This window comes from Pterocles gutturalis, unplaced genomic scaffold, assembly GCF_000699245.1.
Source record: "Pterocles gutturalis isolate BGI_N339 unplaced genomic scaffold, ASM69924v1 scaffold9860, whole genome shotgun sequence".
NCBI classification, from domain to species: domain Eukaryota; kingdom Metazoa; phylum Chordata; class Aves; order Pterocliformes; family Pteroclidae; genus Pterocles; species Pterocles gutturalis.
This window is the reverse complement of record NW_010138245.1, coordinates 8,854-34,936: the sequence shown is the minus strand read 5'-3', so window position 1 is coordinate 34,936 and position 26,083 is coordinate 8,854. Positions and strand designations below refer to the sequence as shown.

General features: G+C 37.9%; 1 protein-coding gene across 1 annotated transcript in view; it reads right to left on the bottom strand.

Annotated features, from left to right (window-relative positions):
* Positions 1 to 23,062, bottom strand: part of LOC104468691 (protein NEL) — a 70,239-nt gene extending 47,177 nt beyond the window's left edge. Inside the window, exon 1 of the mRNA XM_010082914.1 lies at positions 22,941 to 23,062. Within this exon, the coding sequence (XP_010081216.1) occupies positions 22,941 to 23,019 (79 nt within the window). The 5' untranslated portion in view covers positions 23,020 to 23,062. The remainder of the gene's footprint in view (positions 1 to 22,940) is intronic.
* Between the last annotated feature and the right edge of the window lie 3,021 nt (positions 23,063 to 26,083).

Below are 26,083 nucleotides of genomic sequence, written 5' to 3'. Positions count from 1 at the left end.
ACACAATTAAAAAACATTCAAACATAGTACTTCTTCAGATTCCTTCTTCCAGTGGCACCTAAAGAGCAGTCAGCCTACACTGGAGGACCTCCTCCTTTATGGACTGATTACAAATGGTTAAACTACACCGGAAAAAAACCTGTACATAAGACATCTTACTACATTCACTCTTCCAACACACGGCACACTATCCACATGAATTTAAATAAACCATCAGAAACAGCTTCTTCCAGAATTCTCTGTTAATAACAAGGCAGACTGTCCAGCCTTATTAAAGGTAGAAATACTTATTCGTAATTAAAAGGGTGGTGCTCTCTTCACAATTTTTCATTAACTCACGCTTATCATTTTGGTCTCTTTTTTTAAGCAAACACTTGGAAATCCACCTCAAATAAGGACATTGCAGAGACCAGGAACTGTAGAAGCAGACAGGACTGTGCATTACGAAGAACCAAAAAAGCAATTTATAAAAGAATCATTTAAAGAGAACCATTAATATGTTTGTAAGTTCAAAAGCCAGTAAAGAAACATTATTTGCATTATTTAGAAATATCAGTACTGCCCAAATATATTTCTGATGCTGTATGAAGAAACACTGAAGCCATTTATTTCAAGCATCTTCAGAAATCGTGTGACACATTCAACAAAAGTCCTGTACTTATTTCGCTGCCCACCATAATGATGATGGGAACAGGCCAGGTACAACAGTATTACAGAGGCAAGGAAATAAAAATACTTTTTGCAAAAGAGATTTTAATGATTAACACATCTGAATTTGCAGAAACATAAAGACCAAATGCACTGATTTCAATGATTACGTCTAAAAGCTTTTTTTTTTAATATATCTAAATTCCATTTTGCACTGTTCAGGACTCTACACTCAACAGTGCTAAAATTAATAAAATCTCTGTTCTGAGTGAGAATCAACCAAAGTTTCAAATGCAGTATTTATACTGACTAAACTATCTCTGTAATGAGGTCTTCCTAGATAGAAAAAAAAAAACAAAAACCTCAACTCTAAACTTTGCTATTGCTCCACAGTAATAACAACAGCAACAGTAAATGTGTACGAATGTTCCATTACACAGTCCTTATGACACATGACTTAGGGGTGCAAACAATTATGTGACCATGCAATTAATGCACTTACGCGCATTTGGGTGTGCAGCAAATAGATTATATACCCACACACCAATACATATGTCACATAAATACATACACACATATGCACACACATATATACACATACAGTAAAGGTGATGTATTTAATTTTATTTTGGTTCATTTTGAAATATTGCTCTAGAATATTCCGTATGGTTTGCTTGACAAAAATGTTACTTCAGGATACCGAGGGTGAAGTACTGCATGCTAGTACACCTGCTACTTCACCTAGTACATCCTAGAGACTGCTGGCATAAAGTGCAGGACCCACTAGATCCTGTGTTGTATGACAATGCAATGACAGCTGGCAAATCTGTCTTATCAAGTTTACCATCTGTGCAGGGATCCTTGCAGAGTTTAGCAAAATTTAACACACTGTCTACAAGGTGTGTCACCTACCTCCTCCTCTTATTTTCCCAGTACTATGCAACATCAGTCCCTATCCTTCCTACTGTGTATTTCAGGATTAAAAATAAACTAAAAATCTTCAGTGCATGTGCAACTTGCATACTGCAAGCCTTCCCAATATTCGCCTTGTACATCCAAATACTGCACATGCCAAAGAAAAAAAAAATAAACAACAAACAAAATCCAATCCAGCAGCAAAAAGGGATGATAAGTGAGTTGCATCAACTTACTTATGGGTAAAGAATATTATGCTGACAGTTTTCCTGAACCATCCATTACCAACATTAGAAAACAAGATCTGAGATCACACTTAAGACAGAGAAATGCATAGAAGTTCTCAAATATACAAATAAAATACACCCCTCCATTTGTAATCTTGTAAAACCACGCAACAGATATTAATTTCTGACTGAGGAACTTGTGGACCAGGACTAAACTAAAATAATTTAAATAAAGAAAAATTTAATAAAGATAATATATTAGGTATTTTCTCCTTTCGATGCCTGTGAATTCTTGTACTTAAATTACCTTCAGCCTCCTGTCTCCTTCCCATTGATTTGGTATAGGCCTATACCTAGCTATAGAGCTTTGGTGACCAGCTGGCAATCTGACATGACAGTGACAACAGTCACAGCAGAAACAACAGGTAAGAGTTACTTGAATTATCAATAGCCGACACACTTAAATGCCCACTTACAGTTTATCTTAATTACCAGCTTTTTTCTCTCATACAGTTCACGTACAAGGCAAAATTAGTAGTAATTATACGGGTAGTTTGGAAGACTTATTCCATTAAGATAATTTGGGAAATGACAGATGGTTAATTTCTTTAAGACTTCATATTAACTAGTTTAAACTCAAATCGGCAAGGTTACTTAATGTCTCAGTATATGCACACTACTTTCAAAGAGAAAATGCTGTAAATTTATTGATGATTATGCTATGTTTTCCCTATATTTATGTTAAATTTTTGTATTGATAGTCCCCAATTCAAGGATGCTCCAATCCATTTTTCTATACATATTCCCTAATTTAAATGCAAAATGGAACCCATGCTCTAATTATGCATAGAGTTACCATCACACAGTTTACCCTTAGTTAACGCTGAAGTCATTAATCATTAATTAATGACCACCAGCAGCTGTCTTCAGTTCAAAGCTGGGTATACGAAAAGCCAGGTCTCCCTACAATAGTCTATTCACTGCTAATCCTGTTACTTGATTGATTTTCACCTTCATCCACTCCCATATATCCATTCTGCTCTTGGTCCTCATTTTCTAATTCTTTCTTCTGTGCTGCCATAAAAAAAAATTTCTGTAGATCTATGTCCAGAATTTTCCTCCTTTTTTTTCTCTTAATTATGTTGATAATAAAAATAGCCCTGGCATGTGCATGTTTTCAAGATCTGTTCAGAGACCATCCTGCTTTCTGAAACACTGTTTCTGTCTGTAATTAATTACTTAGTCCATTTTTGTTCTTCAGGGAGAACAGCTGCCATCGTCTCATCCAGATGTCTACTTCTCTCTTTTATCTATTAGCTTATTTACTTATTCTATATTTGGTGCTAATATGATAAAAAAGGAAAATAAAGAAAACTATAATGAAACCTTGGGAAAAAAATCCACTTGGGGATAGGGCCAAAATCCAGTGTTCCTTTTCATATCCATTATGAGAAAGCTCCAGGACCACATCTTCTTGTACTACTCGGAAGATATAACAGGGAATCTATATTATTGGCACTTATTGATGCAAGATTAAAAGCACCTGAAAAAAAGTTGATCAAGGAAAGGCATTATGAGGAACAAGCACTCATTCTCCTTGCGTCTGTCTGTGAGGCTAGGAGGGCTTTGGAGAAAACTTTAAGGTGGCTGTAGCTCTGACAAGACAAGACAAGCACGCACTGAGCTGGACTTTTGGAACTGCTACAGTTTGTTTCACAGAAAGACAAATCCTGACACTAAATGTGATGATTAAACCCATCCCTAAAACACCTCCCATTTCCAATCATTAAGCTCTTTTCTCTCTAGGGGAACCAAAGCTTTTTAATGTGTTCACTGTTCTTTATCAATCTGGAGAACAGAAGAAAGATGCCAGGACCAAAAATCCTTCGTGAAATACTGCATTTTTATATGCAAATATAACTACAAAAAATATGGGACATTCTAAACCTTGTAAACATTAGATTTTTGAAAACTTATTCTAAGAAGATTTTTGATTTTACATTTTATTTCACAACAGACTTTCAACTAAAGAAAACTACTTCACCAATCAAACCCTATAAGAGCTATATGCCTTTTTCCCTACGCTTTTACTTCAAGACATTTTTCTCTGCACAAAATCTCTTTTCTTTATATTTGGTTATTCCTGTTCTGGGTTTTCCTCCTAGACTGAAAGAATGCCTAACTCTTAGCTGTAATTCCCTTCGAATTGTCCACTAGTAATTCCAAATTCTCTAGCTCTAATAATGGATTTTATGTCTCTCAGCAGCGTATACTCTCCCCTAGGACTCAACTGGAAAAGCCTAACACTCGAGTGGAGTGTTGACCAGTCCACCCTGCCTGTGGTATCTGCATACGAAGAAGTCCATGCCAAGATCTCCTGGAACTCAGGGAAGACAAAGATATTCTCAGTCTCAGCCACAGCAGACAAGTTAACAGGTAAAATACATTCTTCAAGGCAGACCTACCATTACTCCCTCCATCTTCCTCCATGGCTTTTGAGCAAATAATTTAAACCTTCTTAAGCTCACCTAAGCTTCACCATCTTCAAATTGTGTGTTATAACTGTGTTTCCAATTTTATGAAACAAGACATATTTTTGCAAAATATTCACACTCCTCTTGTGGAGGATTCTATTGTAATATTAATCAGTTTTACACCATGTAACATCCTGTGAATCTTTACACTTTTCAACCACTTAGGCAGAGGAAATATATTGAAGAATATTTAGTATGACAGCTAAAGTTAGCCAAGCTTTAATTTATCTTCACTTTCTTTCATATCTGCCATTTTGTATGTTTCTTCCTGAACAGAAAATTTTAAGGGAAGGATTTTCTAAAGCACTTAGCATAGGCCTAACTGTTTCCCCTAAAGGAAAATCTGTAAGTCCCACTGATTTCAATGGCAGGACTGTAATGCAAATGCAAAATTATTTTGAAAATCCCACCTTTAAGAGATTTCAGTCTAGACATAAGGTCTGTGACCCTGTCACCCACTTCTTTCTTGCCTTAATTCAAACTGATTTCTTAGTATCTTGTCTCTTTTACCACTGACATTTTAAAATAAGTGTTATATCTTTTAGAAGGTATTTCATCATTTAGACTTTCTCCACAAATTCATATTATTTTATTTATTTTTTTTTTTATCTAGCCAGATGCATTATTTGTTCCTAGGTAAATCTTTTTAAATTGCAGCATATATTGTACACGAAACCTCCCAGGCACTTATGATAAACTGATACTTTCAAAATCTTCTATTATGTTGTCAAAAGTGACAATGATAGCAAATTGTACATCTATAGTAGTGGTTCCTGCTTTATTGCTAGTAGAATAGCCAGACTAGAGCTGTAAATATCCTACACCAATTTCTTCAGCCAACTGAAAAATGTTTTACTTCTTCTGCTAATGCCAACCCTGTTACTGTTTCCTTACTAAAAGGCCTCATGTTATATAAGTCTGCCACTAGCAATGGATACATGTATTGGATATTTGGCCTCCATCCTACACGTATTTCTGTTACACAAAGAAAGCAGGAAAGTGGCTCTCTGACTGCTGCTGAGGCTCCTATTTTGCTGCCTGTTCTCGTATTTCATTAGTAACTCCTTGCAGACCGCCTACATAAGTAGAGGGCTCCACTAAAAACCCTCTGAGCAACATTGTTTTTCAGCACAGAGATAACAGGAGGATGCATACACAATTCGACAGGAGAAAGATGTCTCAGCAATCAAGTACTGTCCAAAGTTGGTTTGATACATTATAGGCATACTCAAAGCTCTCTGGAGACAGCCGGTACCCCTCCTCTGTTCTTCTGGGGATAGCATCATGACCAGAGTCTGCCAACTCAAAATCACAGTTAAGAACATACAGCAGCGCTACCATCATCAATGACAGTGCTTGTCAGATGAAGAAAATGAGAGCCACTACAGTGGTGGATGAAATACTGCTGTTGCTTTGATCCTGCTCTCATCTGCAGGAATATGGAGCAACTTACCTAATAATGAATATTAGGAAGCAAATGTTTTTTTCCTCTCCTCTTATTCAGCAGGGAAACTTCTTAATGCATGAGATGGTTCCTCTTCCTTCCCTGGCAGTACTGCGACACAGGCACTCAGATGACTCACTGGATATCAAGTAGGACAGTACTATTTTTGACAAGGTAACTGTAGTGCTTGAGATCCATGGGGGAGGAGGCATTTCTTCAGTGTTGCTCACCTGATTTTGAAAAGGGCTCTCTACTTGAAAATGAGGACAAAGATATGCTTCAGTGATGGTAAAGCAGAACAATATTGATGTTTTTCCCTCAGGTCAGCCTTGAGACCATCTTTAGTGATGCTCTTGATTTTCCCTAGGGCATATCTTCCTTGGTAGTTTACACAGGTGCACCAAACCAGCACAGCAAATGCATCTTTCACAAACACTGCACCCAAGCTGCCTTCCCTGGAAACAAAAGCTTTGGGGTGAATGGTACACCCAGTTCTCACCACAGCATTGTGTCAGGGAAGAGCTAACACACATACCCAGCCTTGGACACCAGGAAGTGCTCCTGGCTTCTGCAGCTCAAAGCCCTTGATGCCAGCAGATACCTTGCAGAGCCGTCTGCACTGCTTCTAACAAAAAGACAGCACAGCATAGTAATGGAGACGCCATGAAACTAGCTTTTATTTTCCTTTTCCCCCCTAAAATGGTATGAAACTTGACACTGGCTAACTTGTTTCACAGATAGATTTTCTAGCCCACACCATGCTTTTGTTGCCACAGTTCAACTGCTAGTGCCAAACAAGCTTACAAGTAATTATTTCTGTATTTACATATATGGATACCTATGTGTGCTTATATTGATAAATAAATAGATGCATAAATACATTAGCAAACTTTACATATCTTGAAAAATTCTGCCACCAAATTTGCTGTCCTATTTAATTCCGTTAATTCCTCTAATAAGCAGAACCATGGATGACATTAGGTCTTCAGTATTGTTCAGGTCTCAAATATCAATCAAACCACAGAGTTAAGGAAAAAAGCAAACCTTGACCAGATATTCCATTTTCCTAGTATTGCTGCCATCCCAGGATGACTTCACCTTTGTAATCCTACTTCCTTTACATATCTCCTCTTCAGAAAAGTTAGGATTTAAACAGAGATGCTGTGAACAACCATAGAGGACTTCAGATTAAGATGAAGCCCACTTCACGGAAGGTCTACTAAGCAAATAAACACAGAGTATTCAAAGCAGATTGGATATCTGTTCAGGCTACCACCAATCTCTATTTACCTCACAAACATTAAAATTATATAGACAGAAGTTAAGTTGAATTCTATATCCATTTCCACCTTCTGAAGAGGTAGGAATAAGGTAATAAATTCTTACCAGGCACGCGCATACTCCAAACGTATTAAAAACAAACATTAAAAACAATTAAAACAGATTACACTTGATGGATTCCCACCTTTCCAGAAACCAGTCCTCATATTTTGAGAAGAACTGGCCATTTATGCCCACAGTATGAAACCTTTATCTTCCTTTTAAAATGCACTGTCATTAAAAGATTCTACTACAGATTTCCAAACCCTGAACATAAAAGTTAACACTGTGTGACAGCTGGTATGTTCCAAACTCATCACATTTAGTGGTGTGTAACTGGGTAAATGACACAATTACCTCCTGTAATTACTGTTGCAGACAATATATTTTCCCTGGTGATTGGTCTGTGTGACTCAGAGTTGCTTATCTTTGTCAGTCTAGTCCAAATCTCCATTTCCATGTGACTTGGACATTAACTTAGGAAGTATTTACAAATTAGTTGCAATATCTGCCAAGACAGATATTTTGGGTAGTATAAATTCATCTTTTATTGCATGATTAAACAGTCTACCACTCTAATATTATTTTGCATTAGAAAATAAGTATTCACAATGAAATTCTGTTCCCCATTTAAATCACATGCTCATTTCTTTTATTAATATATTGGAAGGGAAATACACTGAAATAGCTACATAAAATGAAGCAATAAAATGCAAATAAATAAGTACATTGACAGTTTCACAAAATGCTCATTCCTAAAGCAAAGCATGAAGTAAAAAGATTAAGTGATAAAATATTAACATACCTAATTCTTATTGCCTCCTTGTGAGAATTTTAAAGAACACCTACAGAAGACAACAGTGACTTTTGATTTAGAGCAATGTGAGTTATAGGCTAATCAAGCTAGCTGACTGCAAGTGTTTCCCTGGAATATCTTTCACTTTTAAAATATAAAATAGATACAATTGCTTGCACCATTTCTCTTAAAAATACACTTAAGACGATGTGAAAAGACTGCTGCATACAATGACAGTAAGAAACAGCTACAGTTGTTTTAAGATTATTTGGAAGCCTGTCAGAAAGAAAAAACACTCCTACAAGAATTCCTACAAACTTTTGAGGCAGAGCAGCCTCTTATTTTATTGCTAAGCTTGTTGACAGAGCTCTTGGTTCTCAAGAGAAACATCGAGGTTTTCAAACTTTTTTGTTATTTGATGGGGAGGGCCTCAATTTTTGCATACCTGACTACATAAATTGTAAACGGGACTGATTTTAAGGAAGTTGATTATAATTTCTGAAAGAATTTCTGGTTTCAGTTTTCTAATTCAGTCTTGCAGATGCCTCAAAACCTGTAGTGTTTTCTTAAAAAAAAAAAAAAAAAAAAAAAAAAAAAAGCAACCCCCCCCCCAAAAAAAAAAAAAAAACGGAAAAAACCACAACCAAAAAAACCCCACCTAGTTTTATATATTGAGAATGTCCACAGGAAAAATATCAAGTATCTTTATAGACACAGTACTTGCAGAAACACTGTCTCACAATCTGTATCTTCACTAGCAAAAGTGAAATTTCACCCAGGAACCTTAGGATTCTGCTGTCCAGGAGCAGAGCATAGACAGCAATGCTGTATCAACATCACTTTTCAAATTCATTATGACGATTTAGCCGGTCTTCCTTGGGGCATCAGCAGAACAAAACTCTAAGGAAGGGTTCCAATAGATTTTCTCAGTATGTGGTTTTTGTTCCTTCTTGTTGGCCTACTTTTTCTGACTGATGCAGAGAGGTCCTGACAATCACTCTGTCTTCTTTATTCATTTAGATGAACTGGCAAACAGACAGAGTAAATTCTAAAACTGAAACTAGTTTTAGACAGAAACAGAAGGGCAGAAAAAGTGTGAGTTTAGCTTCCACGCCATGCATTCATGCAGGACCAGCCACAGCCTGACTGCAGAATCATCAGCACATTTCAGTGTGAATCAGAAGTTAAATGCAGAACCTAAAAATATAAGCCTTCTTTGGGATTATGCATAGAAACACAGACACTGGATGAGTCAGTGAAGTGGATAAACCCAATATGTTTACTTGGTGCACCAACACATTTCAGGGTAGATTTCAGCATAATTCTGTGTACAAAGGACTAGAAAGGATGCAACTGCTGCTGTAGTCAACGGGTCTGTACCTCGAGTAAGGCCACTACTCAAACACATGGCTGGAAGAGAGGGTTGTAGCCCAAAAGGCTATTTCTGAATTATTCTGGCTGTACAAAACAATAATTTGAAGAAGCAGTTTGATGCAGTGAAGTACATCTGGTTTCGTAAGTCAAAAAACGGTCATTCCAAAAGACTGACAAAACGGAATAATATTGATAAAGATATCACAGAGACAAACCTAGGAAGGATTTATCAAAGAACATGACAAATACTAAATTACAATGACTGACAGTATAGAACATGAGTGAACGAAACAGTCTGCCGTTGAGCATAAAGCAGGTTAATCTCTTATAAATGTTTCCAGAAAAAAAGAGGATACTTCTAAATTGTTTCAGGAGTCAATGATTACTGGATATGCCATGTAGCATGCAAGAATCAAATTATAAAAAATTAAAAGTTCCCATGCTCACAGACTGTCTGAACAGAAATAATTCAGGGATTCATACCTCTCCAAACAGGAAACTTTCATATTCATTCGAAGAAAAAACTTGCAACTATAGTATTTAAATAAAAGGCATCTGAAGCCCTGGACAAAAGAAAAAGGTTACAACTCTCTTGTGAGTCTTGACAAACAGTTATCTTTCTTACCCTCTGCCTTTTCTTGCAACTGTAATATCCTAAGATTGGAAATATTTTTCAACCATAGAATGCCAGCAGACTGACAGACATTATAACCCCTTACTGCCAGCTGTATCTACAACCCTCAAAACCTGGCTGATTTATATCATGGCTATAGTCACCTTGATTTTACTGCAAATGCCTAGAACACTGCTGACTTCAATACAGCATGACCACATAACTTTAAATAACTCCGCTGTTACTTTTTTAAAAACTGTCTTGCTTCATACAGTAGCTCCAGTCTCTCACTGACCTTGGCTAGAGTCCCTGTGAGAACATGCTGCACTCTCCCAGCACGAGGCAATCACCAGCTGTCTCAGACAGGATAGATGTGAGCTCTCCAACTTCCTTCATTTCTGGCTCGCTCAATGAGACAGCAGCAGATTCCCATCTCCTGAGCCAGTAAGATCCTTACAACTTCAAAGAAACTGTCCTCAAGGCTACCTACTGTGTTTCCTGATCTTTGCAGTCTATCTTTTACAGTCTGTGATCATCCACAGAAGGATGGGCCAGGGGAGGTCCAGCTGTGAAAGGATGTCAGGTTGTGGTTAATTAATACCAGCCATCCTCTCGATACCATCATCCTAATTCCCACAGTCCACAACTACCATCCAATATCAGGATGAACAGATGAAGTTTCAACCAGACAAGACCCCATGCACTCTTCAGTCTCTTGTACTTAAACTCTTCTAAAGAAAAACTGCAGCAGTTTGGTTGCTGGTAATTCTGGGGGCAATTCATCTCCCAATTAAGGTAGTTAAATTCAGGTGCCTACATGTGCATTACTGGGCAGAATTCCACAGCATAAAGACACACCTAGCTAAAAAGTCACATCTTGCCTGGCAGCCCATGGGTATCCAAGACATCAGCAAAGGTTGTAACACGAGGCTCTACAGGAAGACTGTAACAGCACTTGGAGAGCAAGTAGGACACACCCAACATATGTACCTGGGCAACTAGATCTTGCTAAAGACATCTAAGTTCCCACTTCGGTCAGTGTAACCTACAGAACTCAACAAGTGTAAAACAGCTACTTAGCATGGGATTGAGTTGCCCACAGATATGGGGCTCAAACCCATGGAAAGAGGTAACTTAGTCTGCTTGCACTTGAGCTGTCACTCAAAAGCACAAGATTTACAAGGTAGGTCTTGTGTCAGATCTGCTAATCCCATGATGATAACTGCCCAGGACCTGTAAACAGACAACTGAGTTGTGTCCAGATGTATCGTTGACCTCTGTTGATCACACTATGAGCTTAGATGAAGACCTCTACACTGGGCATCTTAATTGCAAACTGAATTCCATCTCCTGTTCAGTAAAATTCTAACTTGAAGAGTCCATAGAGTTAGCTATGGGAATGAGTAATTCATTCAGTGCTGTATGTTTTGTTAGATTGCCTATTTTTACTATATATTTTGTTAATTTTGCTATACTCCTACATCTCTAATTTCCAACCATATTGTACTGTCACAGCACGTAACTGCATTGCAGAAGTTGTCAAGGGACTCTGCGTGCTTGGAAGCTGCAGAGGGGTTCAGAACACTAAGAAACGGCAGTTGCACTGGATGTCTGTCATAATACTTTAAGATAAATACTAAGCAATGTTAATGTTTGAAAATATTGTAATTTCAGAATTTTTACATGAAAGAAAGATCTCACGGGAGGGGTCATGGAGAGGGAGGTGCTTCTCCCTGGTATCCAGTGATAGGAGGCATGGGAATGGTTCAAAGGTGTGCTGGGGGAGGTTTAGGCTGGACTTTAGGAAGCATTTCTTTACCAAGAGGCTGGTCAAACACTGGAACAGGCTTCCTAGAGAAGTGGTTGATGCCCCAAACCTGTCAGTGTTTATGAGGCATTTGGAGAATGCCCTTAACAACGTGCTTTAGCTTTTGGCCCTGAAGTGGTCAGGTAGTTGGACTAGATTATCACTGTAGGTCCTTTCCACCTAAATATTCTATTCTTTCTATTCTATTTTCTATTCTATTCTATTCTATTCCATTCCATTCACTCTTTTCCAAGTTACTGTTTCAAACTGAGTATGTTCTCAAGTTGATACCTGTACCTCCTTTTATATATTGAAAAAATCCTCATCACCCTAAGAATTCAAAACATATTCCTTATACAACAAAATAATCAATTCTGATTCTGATTCTTCTGCAGAAAGGCAGATTCTAAACAGCAAACAGAAACTGTAAAAATGCAAAATAGCTCAAGATTTGCTTTTGATATAATGCCTTTTACTATCCTCTATTCCTAAGGCCAGTAGGGAACCCAGCTCCATAATGCATTGATAGACAGATATAGGTAGAGATATACATACACATATATACCGAATATACCCAATATACATATATTTGGTAAAAGAATGAATTCTGTAAAAGAATTTAGCATCCAATATTGAAGATCATACATTCACATCTTTGTCAAAGGAATTTGTTTTCTGTTTATCAACTCAAATCATATTCTTGCAAAGACCCTTTAAAAATGTGTTGGATTTTATCAGCTGAGAAATCAATCCTTCTATAGTTGCACAGCCAGATGAACAGTTGCTATGAACTGGGTCAGTAACCAAGGAGGAAATGGGACGTAAAACATATCCTCTAGGAAGAAGGGAAAAAAAAAAGTCTCATTCCAAGTTAAAACAGCCTCCAAACTAAGTTGTTAACAATAACCTGATTTAATCCAAATAAAGCATAAATGAGTTACGTTGTATAAGATATAACAGATACATTAAAATGACTTATGTTGTTATCTTAGTAATGCAGTTGCATAGCAACAAGCTCAGTCTGAATGATCATTCCTTTATTAGCTTTGTGAATTATCTTACAGCTAGAAAGTGGATATTGGAGAAAATTTATCCTGAAAGAGGACTGAGAGCTTCACGTAGGCTGACACTCTATAAAGCAGAATGGAAACTGAGCCAAGTAATGGAAATCACAATCAAATAGGTTTTGAGTTAAAAATGCTCTATGCATACAAGCTGAGTTCCAGAGTTTTTATTACTAGCAGCAACCCTGACAGTATAGCTGGACACCATCAGCTCAGTGGAGTTTGGATTACACTGTGTGATAATGCATGTGCATGCATGTTACTTCTAACATAATTGGAGGGGGTTGGGGGAGGGTGTGTCACCAAAATCAGAGATGGAAAAGACAGATGGTTCATCTTGTCCACATCATTATAAATCCAGAACTGCATGTTTTCTCTTGTGCTTTGCTGACTACATTTCCTTACTTAAGCCATAGTATGTCACTCCAGTGATGTTAGAGCAAGCGTCTGTCAGGATGCTTGTTTATTGCTCTGTCCCTTGCCCCACACTGTGCAATTATTCTGTCTTTATTTAAGCATAGTCAACAAGCTCAGCTGTTGTACAAGCTGCAGAACTTGAGGAAAACTTGAAATGTTGTTGAATTAATTAAAATAAGTCAAGGGAAATAAACAGGAAGAAATTAGCTTTTATTGTAATCATATCCCACACTACTGTATTTTCAAGTAACAAAGCTGGTATACTATATGCATATGACTAATCTGAAGTCACAGCCTTTTTTTTTAACTTCTTTGCAGTAGTGAAGGGTAAAGGGTATACAGCAGTGCTGACTAAAGTTGCATCTTGTGGCCATATTTAGTCACTTACTAAAATGTGTCCTCGTTTACCAATGTATTAAAGCACTATCAGCTCTTCCTGTCTTCAGAACGACTACTGGATGCCCTTGTGTGTCTGAAAAGGCAGGCCAATTATATACTGTTAATTAACAAACATGCAGCTTTAAACACAGAAGTTGGATGAGTTAATTTAACTCTGGATTACATCAGTAATCTTACAGTAACTGTCCTTCATGAAAACCCAGGCAACTATACCACTTTTAGAAAAGGTTGGTGCAGGTGTTGAAACATAGCCCAGATTCCTCACATATAAGCTAGATGTTATTCTTCATTCTCAACAAGGAGAGGCATTCCCTTTCAGTTCTCAGAACTCATTTGTGGGAATTGAGATGCAGAGTTGGAACAAAAATAACAAGTAATATGTGATATTGTAAAATATTCATACTTCACAGCTGCTTCACATCTCCTACCAATGTATACTGGTGGAAACACATTTCCAGCCCCGTGTCAGAACCCATGAACTTCTCCTGAATACCTGGAAGGAATCTCTTGCAAGTCTGTAATTTTACCTGGCTAGGCATTAAAGATGGATTTTACCTTCAGCATCCTCACAAGCAATTCAAGAAAACTTTTTCTCAAGTATCCCCGCCATTAAATCTCACTTCCTCTGCACAGCATAGGAAAGAGAGGAGTTTCTCAGACTATAGATGTCCCAAACAACTGATGGATTTACAAGTCAAAAATAAACCAGTGAATGCCACATGGAAGCCCACAGGCAGATGCACTTTTATGAACTTGAGTTTCTAGATGCCAAGGGGAATCATTCATCCAAAGTGTGTCAGAGTCCTATGGTAATGAAAAAAACATGTGACAAGGGGTGTATTCCCCCCTCAAAAATAGCTGTATCTTACAAGAAGCAGAAGGGATCTGGGCAGTTAGCAAAGCTCCTGATAATCTGAGGATCTGAACCACAAACAGTATTGAGCTGTGTTATTTCAACAAAACCACAGGTCCCTGTAACTGGCATTTCAAGTCTATCCAGATACCAGACTGGTGTTTCCCACAGAGGGTGCATCTGCACTCAGGGGATAAGGATGGGCTGCATTAGCATTGTAAAGATGTTGCTTCTGTTTCATCATAAGCATCCTCAGAAGACTTACACTGTAAACAAAGCATTAATGAAGGAAAAGAAAGCAAGACCCAGCCTTTGGCTATACACTATATCAAAAAAAATCCAGATGTGAGTTGATAGGATAGTGAAAACCAAGCACTGCCACATATAAAGCAGACTTTTTTCGTCAGATGTACACAACTGAGAGTTCCAAAGATTAGGAGTGAAGAGAAAGAAGCCTCTAAAGGTAACTTCACTTTCTACTGAGGACTATAACTATGCTTTTAACACTTTATGTTCAAAAGCAGTGGCGGAAGTTTGTCAGCTCTAAAAGGAAAGAGACTCCCACTCTCTGGAGAACATCATTAGCCCATCATCTCCTGACCCAGCACCAGCATGGAGACAGAAGTATACCAGAGGTGTTTCTTTAAAGTCCTTCTTCATACATACACATAAACCACTCACTCAAAAACCCCACCACATATCAACACTTAGCAAAATACCAAAATCAGCAGGTATCTTTCTGAAGTGAGGACACTGCCAGTGGCATGAAATCCAAGCAGATGTGTAGGCTGCTTATATGCCACAGCTATCTACAAGAACAGAACCAAATAGGAGGACTTAGGAAGGACACAAGTTTGATTGCTCTGGGAAAATCAAATGTAAAATAAATCACAATGATGTGGCCTGTTGGAAAACTGAAGTGTGAAAACATTAATGGCTGCATGGGAATAAAAGCACAGAGGTAGGTGAGAGAGTATCAGATGCATGAGTGCTGAACAGGCTAAATGTGACAATCTGCTTTCTATGCATTATGTCGAGGTGAATTTGTTTCAGCCATCCCACAGTATCATTAAAGAGCAAAAAAATATGGGTCAGACATTAAAAACTAACATCAAGAAGTACTGGCCACTGATCTGCAGGCCTTTCCCCTACATTTTCCCCTTTACTATTGAAACCCCCAAGTAATTATTAATTAGCATTATTATTATCGTAATTCCCACTTTTTGCACATTCATCATCATTATGCAACTAAATGTGTAGTTTTCTCTTTCAATCTTTCCTATATGTCAAGTCAATCTGCCCAGACCCTTAATCATTTTAATGTAGGTCTTGGAATTCCTTCCAGTTTGCCACAGATTCGTGATTTAATTTGATTTGAAAAATATGCAGAGCTGCCAGTATTCCAAAGAATTAACATTTCAAGTGTCACTCAACTTTTTACCACCATGGTTCTTGGTAATTTATGCAGAAACAATTATTAGACTTTGGTTTCCTGTGAGAGGCTATTGCATAAAAAAAATTAAATGTTGCTGAATGTATTCACTCCATTTTCAGAAAAATGTTGTGAGAAAAATCTCTGAGGCTCATAAAGACTTACACAGGCTGGGGTGGAGGAGGAGGGAGGCCTAGCAAGGTCCAGCTGGACACACCCAGTTAAAGCCCAGTGAGTTCAACACATCCTTCATTGCTTTGGATAGGCCTTCCATACGGTCAAGTTAAAAAGCCCAAAGCCATTCATCTATTCTACTCAGTCCTTTTATTTCTAAGGAGTTACTTTATCCCTTCCATCTGTTTAGACTCTGAAGAACAAACCCTGCAAATGTTCTCACTGCAGTCATGGTATATTATATAAAAATCCTTCAAAATTTTCTTTAGAAATCAGAAAGTAAACCCAGGAGCACACACACGACAGTACCAGGCTATAATGCACAATAACGGCCTCACAGACTTAGAATCTCCACCTATTTTGCCATCCCCTTTGGCTTCTAAGCTATTTCTTTTTAAAAGCAAGCAATAGTAAAAAATCACCATGGCAAGTAAAAATGAAAAGGAAAGACAGAATCATCTGGAATAGATTTAGCAAAATAGTTATGAAAAAGGTCTGCATGCATTTAAAACATGTATATGAGCACCTCGCTCTGTGCCCGGGAGCAGCCCCACACAGCTCAGCGCTGCTGCGCGGACAGACATGGCTAGCCATGTGGCTGGACCATGCTTGGAAGAAGTAGACCACGATTTGTAACATGCTTTATATGCTTTTAATAATTAATCAGTTAAGACTTCACATGTATTTCCTGTCAAAGTACAGCACAATTGTAAAACCTCACTGGTGTCATGGTACAAAGTTGTAGATCACTCCATTCTCTCTCTCTCTCTCAAAAAAAGAAAAACAAAAAAAAAAAAAAGGAGATGTACTAGATAATTTACTAAATCCCACAGATAACAGCATGTACAAACATTAATTGAAAGAGTCTAGTTTGTATACTTACACAATCCATACTTCCTATGTTCACCTTACATTCAGTCATTTATTGTCTTACCGAGAACACACGTACAGGGAGGGTCAACTGACAACACTGTCCCAGGGTACTCATGGAGAGCCTCAACGCCTCCCTCTCCTGTACCACCAAGTGTGAAACATGAAACAGCCCCCAGGAAGGAATTCTCTGTGAGGGTAACACCAGCTGCATTACCTTCCCCACATCACTCCAGGGACTCAGACCCACAGGAGAGCCCGAATACACCACCAGCACTTCCATCAGTGTCACATCTCCCTTTTATGCTGACTGGAAAGCTAAGAGAATGTGCCCCGTGAGATTGCGCAGAAAAATCATCTGTGGCTCAGAAAATCCATGGCTCCTCCAGGCCATGGCATGCACCTTCCTCTGCCTTAATACAATCTAGGGAGGATGCGCTAAGTCTCACAGGGTCTTCTTTCTTCTGTTCCATTTTTGATGGGATACACAGATAAGTGAGTGGTCCCAAGGTAAGAAACTAAAGACATCTGTTCAGACTAAACATGATTAACCATCCACTGTGGCTAATCAGAACTCCTCACTGTTAGAGCAAAGTGTGAAAAGGAGAGAGCTCTCATCTCTCATTTCCTAACTTCTCCCTTTTCCATTTAAAAAAAATAAAAATATCACAGGAAAAGATATGTATTGCACTGCTCAGAGCACTGCTACCAGTTAAGTACTACACAGCAGCCTGAAAGACTCGAGGTGATGCTGGCTGCATCCTTGTTTCTAGGAGGAAAACTTTTTTTCCAGCCAAGAAAATAGCCCATGCATTTTTGTAATCCCATGCAGAGTAAGAATGTGTTACTATTCAAGAAAAATACTAAAATGTCCAGATTTAATCCTATCTAACAGTGATGGTGCAGTATACTGCTACACATATAGAACTACCCCAGCAGAGACTCATGCCATTTTCTGCCTTCCTTCCCCCAGCGCAACACCATTACATTTCAGGTTCCATGAAGCAAAGTGGAAGGGGAATGAGACAAAACCAATGCAGGAAAAGCATGGTAGCCAAGGGCATATTTTTTATGCCTTTTATTTGCAGTTTGTGCACCCATTTGGCATATGAGTGCAACTGAGGACTCATATCCCCTTCTCATAGCTGTGATTGATTTCTAAACATAAAATCAGTCACAAAAAACAGAATTCTGTGTAAATATGGTTGTGACTAACTCAATCTAACCCTGCAAATCTTGCTTCCAAAATGAATACAAATAACAAAATCTGAAATTGATGTCTTCATTACATCCTTTATTGTGAAAATCAAAATGTAATTCAGATCTCTTGTACAACTTGCAATAAACATGCCAGGAAGAAAGAGACTGGAGCTGTTTGGGAAGCAGCTATACGCTGTCTAAATCTGCCTTTTGTGCCCGGGACTCTGACAGAGATAGATAGCACAGATTTCTTTTCAAATGTCTCATACAGGAAAAAAACCCTTCAATGTCACTGATTTTATATTTCTTTTCTGTTTTGATCAATGTCTCCTGAATTATATATGTGTGCATAGAATGGAACAATAAGGCATTTTATGTTAGTCTGCCGGCAAGCTGTGTGGACATCACTCACACCATAACCTGCCTAATCAAGGTTCAGGTATAATTTTTCAACATCTCTTTCCTGTGCTTCAGCTATCCTGTGCAAACAATGACATATTAGTGCCAAGCTACAGAACATTTTCTTCCTGCTTAGTAACATTCCCAAGGATGTGCTACCAGAGCTTCTGGTCCAGCTTATAGTAAGTCAGCGAGCTATTTTACACACAGCTACAGTTTCACAACTGGATTTGATGACACAGCATTACACAGAACAGTGTGACCTGAAATATATTTTTAAAATTTAACAGTTAGTTACACACAGGGCCAGTTGTTGCTTGTTTGCCCTATTCTTATTATTCCTGAACTGGATTAAAAATCTGTCTCCTCTTCAGTTTCATTGATATTTCAGCTGGCTAGTTAAACCAAATGAGGCAAATAAAGACTTGCCAAAAACTTTAAATTCTCCAGAAGACAATAGATGGTTGAATGACTAAATTTAGTTGCAAACATCAGTAAAAACCAAAGTCCATTGGAGTCTCTGTACACAAGTACCATAAAGTTTGAACAGAATTGCATGTTATACAACCACACCAACATAAGTCTGGTAGCCTGGCCTTTAGAGGTTCTTATAGTATGCTTGAAGTAGCAAGGTGCCCCTAAAATACTCAGGATTGTCTTTGTGCAAAAGAGATGTCTGTGTGAGGCTTCTGCAGCGTGGTTCTATGAGTAGTTGGCAACAGGCATCTCTGTAATACCCTTCTGCAGTAGCTGAGAACTGATGCTATCAAAGCTGATGTTTCCAGCTACCTCAAGGAAAACAGAAAGGAGCAATACAAAAGTTATGTCCTACAATACCCACTTTCTGCTTGAATTACATAAAACAGAGACTATCCAACGGTATGACTGTAAACATATTTTGTGTATCAGTGTTTGAACTGGTTTTAAAATACAATTTATTTTACAGATACCTTTCCCACTTTTCATTTTTGCCAGATGTAAACACCAGGTTTTTGTATGGACTATGGAATACACCAACTACTCAGTGCAGCTTCTACAATAAATCAGATTATTAGAACAAAAAAGAAATATGGAAAACCCAGAAAACTCTGTTAAGGACAATGCACAGCCTTACTTTCACAGATATGCCAAGTTAAACAGGGTATTCTTCAAAAAAACTTTTGAAAATATCTCCTTAATTTGCAGAGCACTCTCGCTTTGGTCTACCATGACTGCTTTTCTCCTTACTGTTCTGCTTTTCTGACAGATAAAAAGGCTTGGTTTATGCCCTTAACTTCAAGAACTAGCAACATCTTGACATGAAAATTGATCTTAACCAAAATAACTCCCAGTGAGTGGTTCCTGAGTTCACGATGCACAGTGAGATGTGCTGGGCACAGACAAAATGGTATCTCAATTCTCAAAGTGCAAAGACTCCTACTTGCTGCTTTCCACCACCATAAAAGGAAGATCAAATTAATGGACTTAAATAGAGCAAATGCAAGGTTGGCTGAGGAGGGGGAAACACAGGTTGAGATCCCTAATGCATTTTACTGCCTTGATTCTCTTAACAAAACTTATTTGGAAAATACTTTTCCTTCTCAAGTCTCAGACATCCTTTGCTTAGCTAGATGCCATTAAGGCTCCACTTAAATTAAAAACAAACAAACAAACAAAAAGAATAAAGGGACGTATAATGAGCTTTTTTTGTAAACTACTTTCATTAAAATATGCTGCAAGAGAAAATCATGCTTATGAGAAGTCAGTTATAACCAAGCATAACAGCCTAGACTAAATGTGTTGGACTGTCTGCAGGACAGCAAAGTACAGTCATTAGCACCATAAACTCCTTCCCACTATTATTTTGCATTGATTTATTAACATAGACATCTTTCAGCAATGTCCTGTAAACGTAGTTAGTGTTTCTACTACACTGAGCTTCTGCTGATTCTCAGAGCAGAGTAAGTTTCTTCGAGAGAGACGAAGTTAAGCAATTTAGTAGTTTAAAACTTCCACAGAGTCCATGTTAAAGCCACAGCAACACACCCTCCCTACTTGTGTTCACTTTGCTTCTTAGATTTGTATCTGGGCAAATGGATGCACATGAAAGTCTCTGAAATCAGGAGCTTTAATAGATGGCACAACCAGTAAAGAGCAAAGAATATGCTGAGGGGTGAAAAACCTTTAGCGGTCTCACGTACAAATATATACGTTTGCCACCTGCTTTAATACAGTGCTATACTGTAAATGCTCCCAGTGTCACTATATAGACTAAAACAAGCACAAAATGCCATTTATTGATCAAAGCACATGACTTTAAATGTATCCTGTGTTTCCCTCAATTTGTAAAACATAATTAACTTTTAATTCACTAGCTGTTTGGTGGAAATGTCACACAAGAGTCTTGTAACTCTACATACTTACACTAACTAACTGGAGGTGTTCACACTAATTGTGGAACCAGAAAAAAAAATACACATCTCTTGTGACATATACACTTAATTATGTCAGGTTGCTATTCGTGGAAATTCTACCACCCAACAGGCATTGCGTACACATGCTTGCCTCTCAGTATCCAAAATTCACTATAATTTAACTCCAGAAATCTCCGGGCCCCAAATGACAGCGAGTGGCATTGCTCAGACACACAGAAAGTCACTGTGCAACTTACAGTTCATATGGCATAGCAAGACTTAAGATTTGAAATCTTACAAAACTGTTTAATCTACTTCATTTCCTGTGCATTAACTTTTCCCAGCTTGATCAGGGAAGGGTGAAAAAGAAATAATCCATTTTGTTACCCATCAGCCTGATTTATGGAAAACTATTATTTACAAATGTGGAGCCAAACTCAGTTTGGAATGTGAGATCTGTAATGGATTTCCAGAAAGTTTTACACCAGTTTGACTGTCCAGAGCTCTTGAAGTACTCTGAATTTCACAATAGTGCATTCAAGCAAATATGAGGAATATAGTGTTCAGAGTGCCAAGAAATACCTTTATTATATTTCTGGGCACCAAATGCCTCTGTGAAGTTGTTTGTGATGGTTCATCATTTGCAGAGTTCGAACACAACATCAAGTTAAGGGAAGCAAAGCAGAAAAAGTATCATGGTGGTTCAGATTAAGTCAATCCTAAAATAATCCCAACAGTCACGTTCGGCAGGCAGTGAAACAATCGTTTTACTCAGCCAAGAGTGTGGAAAACATGAGAAAATTATTAGAAACATACTGGTTGCTTCAGAAAGGACCTGCTGTAAGCAGCCTATAAATTGGTCCTTCAAGATCTGGGCTTACTGAAGTAAATTAATACTTACCAGTGTATGTGAGAAGAATGTCAAGCACAGGTAAGACAGTACATATAAAAAGCACATATACGTGGCTTCAAATCCACATCCCAGACTGCTGTGCACGTTTGGGCAAGTAAATTATGCTAGTTTATGAAGAAGCTGATTCTGTACCAAGACATATCATTGATGCCCAAAAATGTCAAGACATAACAGACAGGATTAAATAAATTTAGAAATTAATTTCCTGGTGCTATCTTCACATTCTGAATACTCTCATTTTTTTATAGCAAGTGCTACTGTTAGACATTATGAACTCCAAGAAAGTTTTATTGAACAAATATATCCTCTTATATAAAGAGCTAATGTATTCCCCTGTGCACACAAAATAGTGGTACTATTTTGTTCACACATGCTTTTCTTCACCAAGAGAATGTGCCATATTTTTGAATCGTATTTGCTTTATCTGACTAGTAGGAAAAAACCACATTCCTCCTAGGAACATTTACAGTCAGCCTGACTCTGATTCAGAAGGCTGTTTTAAGTGTTCAGTTTTATCCCACAACCCTAAAACACCTTGCAATAAAAGAAGACTAGAAGACAGAAAGTTAGTACAAACCAAGCTCCTCCTCTAGAGCATCCACTGGTGGTAGAGCAAAAAGGGAAGATACAGAGACAAGATGCCATGTAGTCCAGTGCTGCAAGGCAGGCAGAGCTCCTGCTTTCTGAACTCAGGATTCAGCTGGGAAACCCCCCTGACGCAGGAGGATCCAAAATAAGGCAACAGCCACTTCTAATATGCAGCAAATTTAACTCCAACAAAATCTTGTAGAAGAGTCATTATACTTCAAGTGAAGTTGTACTGGTATGCCACATGGAAACCAGGTAACCCATAGCACTATTTCTGCTCTCTTATCTTTCCCTTCAGCTTCTTCCCTTCACCTTTTCTATCAGCACCCAAAGCCATGCAGACCTATAAGGCAATCTAGACTGCTTTACAAATTCAGGCATATACATTATACAACATACGCATAATCTGGAAAATGCATTAGCTTTTTTGGTGTTTATTCTGTTTAACATTTCATGTAGATATTTTGTGACTCTAACAAAGATTAACTTAAGAAGAATCATATCAGTGCTCCTAAATACCATCATTCTGCTCTTTCCTTTCATGAATATACATCTCTTACCTGTACATGAATAATCATCAATGCGTATATATCCTGTTTTGCAAATGCACATAAAGGATCCTGGTGTATTTACGCACATGGTATTCTCACGACAGTAGTGCCGTCCTTCAGCACACTCATCAATATCTGTGAATAAGGCAAAAAGGAACATGAGTCAAATTCGGCACATTCTTTACAATCTCTCAATACACTGCTATTCAATTCCATCAGTAGTGGCTTAGACTAAAAAGTTACTTGAGCAGCAATGGATTTTGGAAAGGTTTTTTGGCTTTCTCCTTTAAAAGAACTGCTTGAAGTGTTCAAACAAGAGGAGCAGCATGAGCTTTCTGTAAGCAGCTGTTAGTGGAGTTACAAAGGAGATTACATTGGCTTACATCTTTCCAAAGTCCTTTTGAAGTACCTATGATGTTATTCCTGTGATTTAAATAAGATTAAAAAAAAAAACCCTAGAGTCCCAAATAGCAAACCAACTGCCTCAGCACTGCAATGTCATCCATCACTGCAGCCGTATAGTCACTGCAGTCATCAGCATACACACACGCTACTATATGCATACCACATGTCTTTGATCTGACAGGTGGTGTTGTTTGGGAAGGAACTGTAAGGAACATGGTAAAATCTGAAAAGACACCAGAACTTCTTATAAGTTTCTCTTAGAACTATAGAGTAGCCAATTGGTAACTTTAATATATAGAAAGACATATCTATATCTATACATATCTACATACATATGTATATAGATACATATACACACACCATATCTGAAGGGAACCTGAAAGAATCTGATTATATAAAGACCTGCTTTGACAAACATAATTGCAACTTGATAAAATACTTGTTGGGATGGAATACCCGCTGCAGTATAAAGTCCTAAAGCAAACTTCAGATGGAAATCACTGCAGGCACGGACTTCAAAACCTGATTGGTTTTGGTACTCCCTTGGGCTTCAAAACTAGACATATTTCTTGTAGCAGGTTATACTTCAACGGTAAGATGGAGAAAGTACCACAAATAACAAAAAAAACTTCTGCACACTAGCATTATGCCTCAAAGAAGAACAGCTATATTAATTTGGAAGTGACTAGTAACACTAATGATGAAGACAGCATTACTGAGATGCTCTGTATATCTAGATATATTGTCATACAATGTGCCACTGAACCTTGTTACAAAAGTATGTTAAAAATCAAAGGGGTGGATTGTTGACTTCGGTTTTTTTCCTGCTCATCAGTTTTTATTTCCTCCCTGTTTTCAATTATGTTTACAGATTTCAGAGTTGAAAATAAAGTCTCTGGATGGAAAACAGCATTGCATTCCAACGTCTGATAATAGTTCAAACAATAGACTGGATATATAAATTCAAATCAAAGTTGACTTCTTAATGCTGTGATGCTAACTGTCAACAGTGTTGTTAACTCCTGTACTTCTGTTTAGGTCATATGCTTATCTCCCAATTCCTCCCCTCTTCCCTGTGTCTTTAAATCAATAGCTACTTATCAACTTTACTCATTGCCCGCTTTTTTCCCCCCCCTTTAAATTCCCAGAAGAAAATTTGCCTTCCAGTACAAAACAATGCAAGACACGGAATATTAGTGATTCTGTAGCATTTCCTAATTTCATTCAGTTTTGAAAAAAGCTTCTATTTTCCCCAGTTCCTCTGCCCAGTGCAACTGTGCTGCTGGATTCTTCTGGAGAAGCCGAGGGCAGTTTGTTACAAACCATGCACACGTCCACCACAAATGCTCAGGGTTGTGAGCCCGGCCTGCTTTGCACAAATTCAGTTCCTAGGCATTTCACAGCCAATATACTTCAGCTGGTTTCCTTCCCTTCCTTTCCCTGTAAGCTCTGCAGGTGTGGAAGAATCAAACCTCTATTAGGGTGTTGGTTTAGAAAAGCTAATTTTGTAATTTTCATGTACATACATACACACACAAATAAATGGGTATTCATGTGAGCACAGTGAGCATTTTAATACTCAAAACACATTTTGTGAAAGTCATATAAGAAAGCAAAAAATGTGAAGCTATCACAAGACTACTGCAAAGTCAGCTGGTTTTGCACAAAGTGGAAAATGGCACAGATCTCCTGACGTACAGGTGTTCTGCAGAAACATAAATGTGAAGTCCACAAAAGCAGCCAGCAGTTACAACATATGCCTCAGCTACTACCTCAAACAATGCAGATTGTGTCTTTCATAATTCCAGTTAACAACTCCGTACTAAATTAATGGTGTTGATTTGTATTTAAGTAACAACATCAGTCTTCGAGTAATGAGAATCCTTATGTTCTTGGTGTCAACAGACTGCCTTGGAGTTGGTTTTGGCACCCTCAGAAAATTCTACTTAAGGATCTAGAGCCTCAAAAGCATTAAACAGAACTTTCTGAAAACTATATTAATGATTGCTTTGGGAGGTAAATAGCCACGGGAGACCCAAAACACTAATGGTTTTCATTTTGCAGTGAGAAACTTGAAGCCAGAGCTACTTTGATTCAAACCTCGTAATTTATAAGTGTTCTAAATAAAAGCTTTCATTTTGCCAACATACCACATACTGAGGTTTTTCAAAATGTTTTATTTATAATTAGCTTTATTTCAAAACTTTGCCTGTTCCATTGTAACCAAAAAAAAACCCCACAACTGATCAGGTTAACTTTGGATTGAAGTGTTTAATTTGAACAAATTTGGTTTTAGTTTCTTTTTATTTTCCAAACTGATTTGCAAAGATATTGTCCATATTTTTATAATGCTCACTGGAAAGCAAAACACTTTCCCACTCAGCTCTCTAGAAAACCTATACAGAAGCAAAAGAAATGAAGTCATTATTATTGCTTCTATCACATTATCGTATTGCACTGGCACCTAAAGACCGTAATCAAGTGTCAAAACTCCACTGGTCCACACCATGGATGCACAGCTGATAAGAAGCTGCTTTTACAGTTTGCAACTTTAGCACTAAATGACATCACCACTGTAATTAACACAAAATTAATACAAAAAGGGTAAAGTAATGGTCACATGACAACTTGTCATGCAGAGGTTGACCACGCTAAAACCATGCAATTCCATTCCCCCTTTAGCACTCCATATGCAAGCTTCATATACATTAGGTTAAGGTATTACAAATCAAGGAAGACTGAACTGG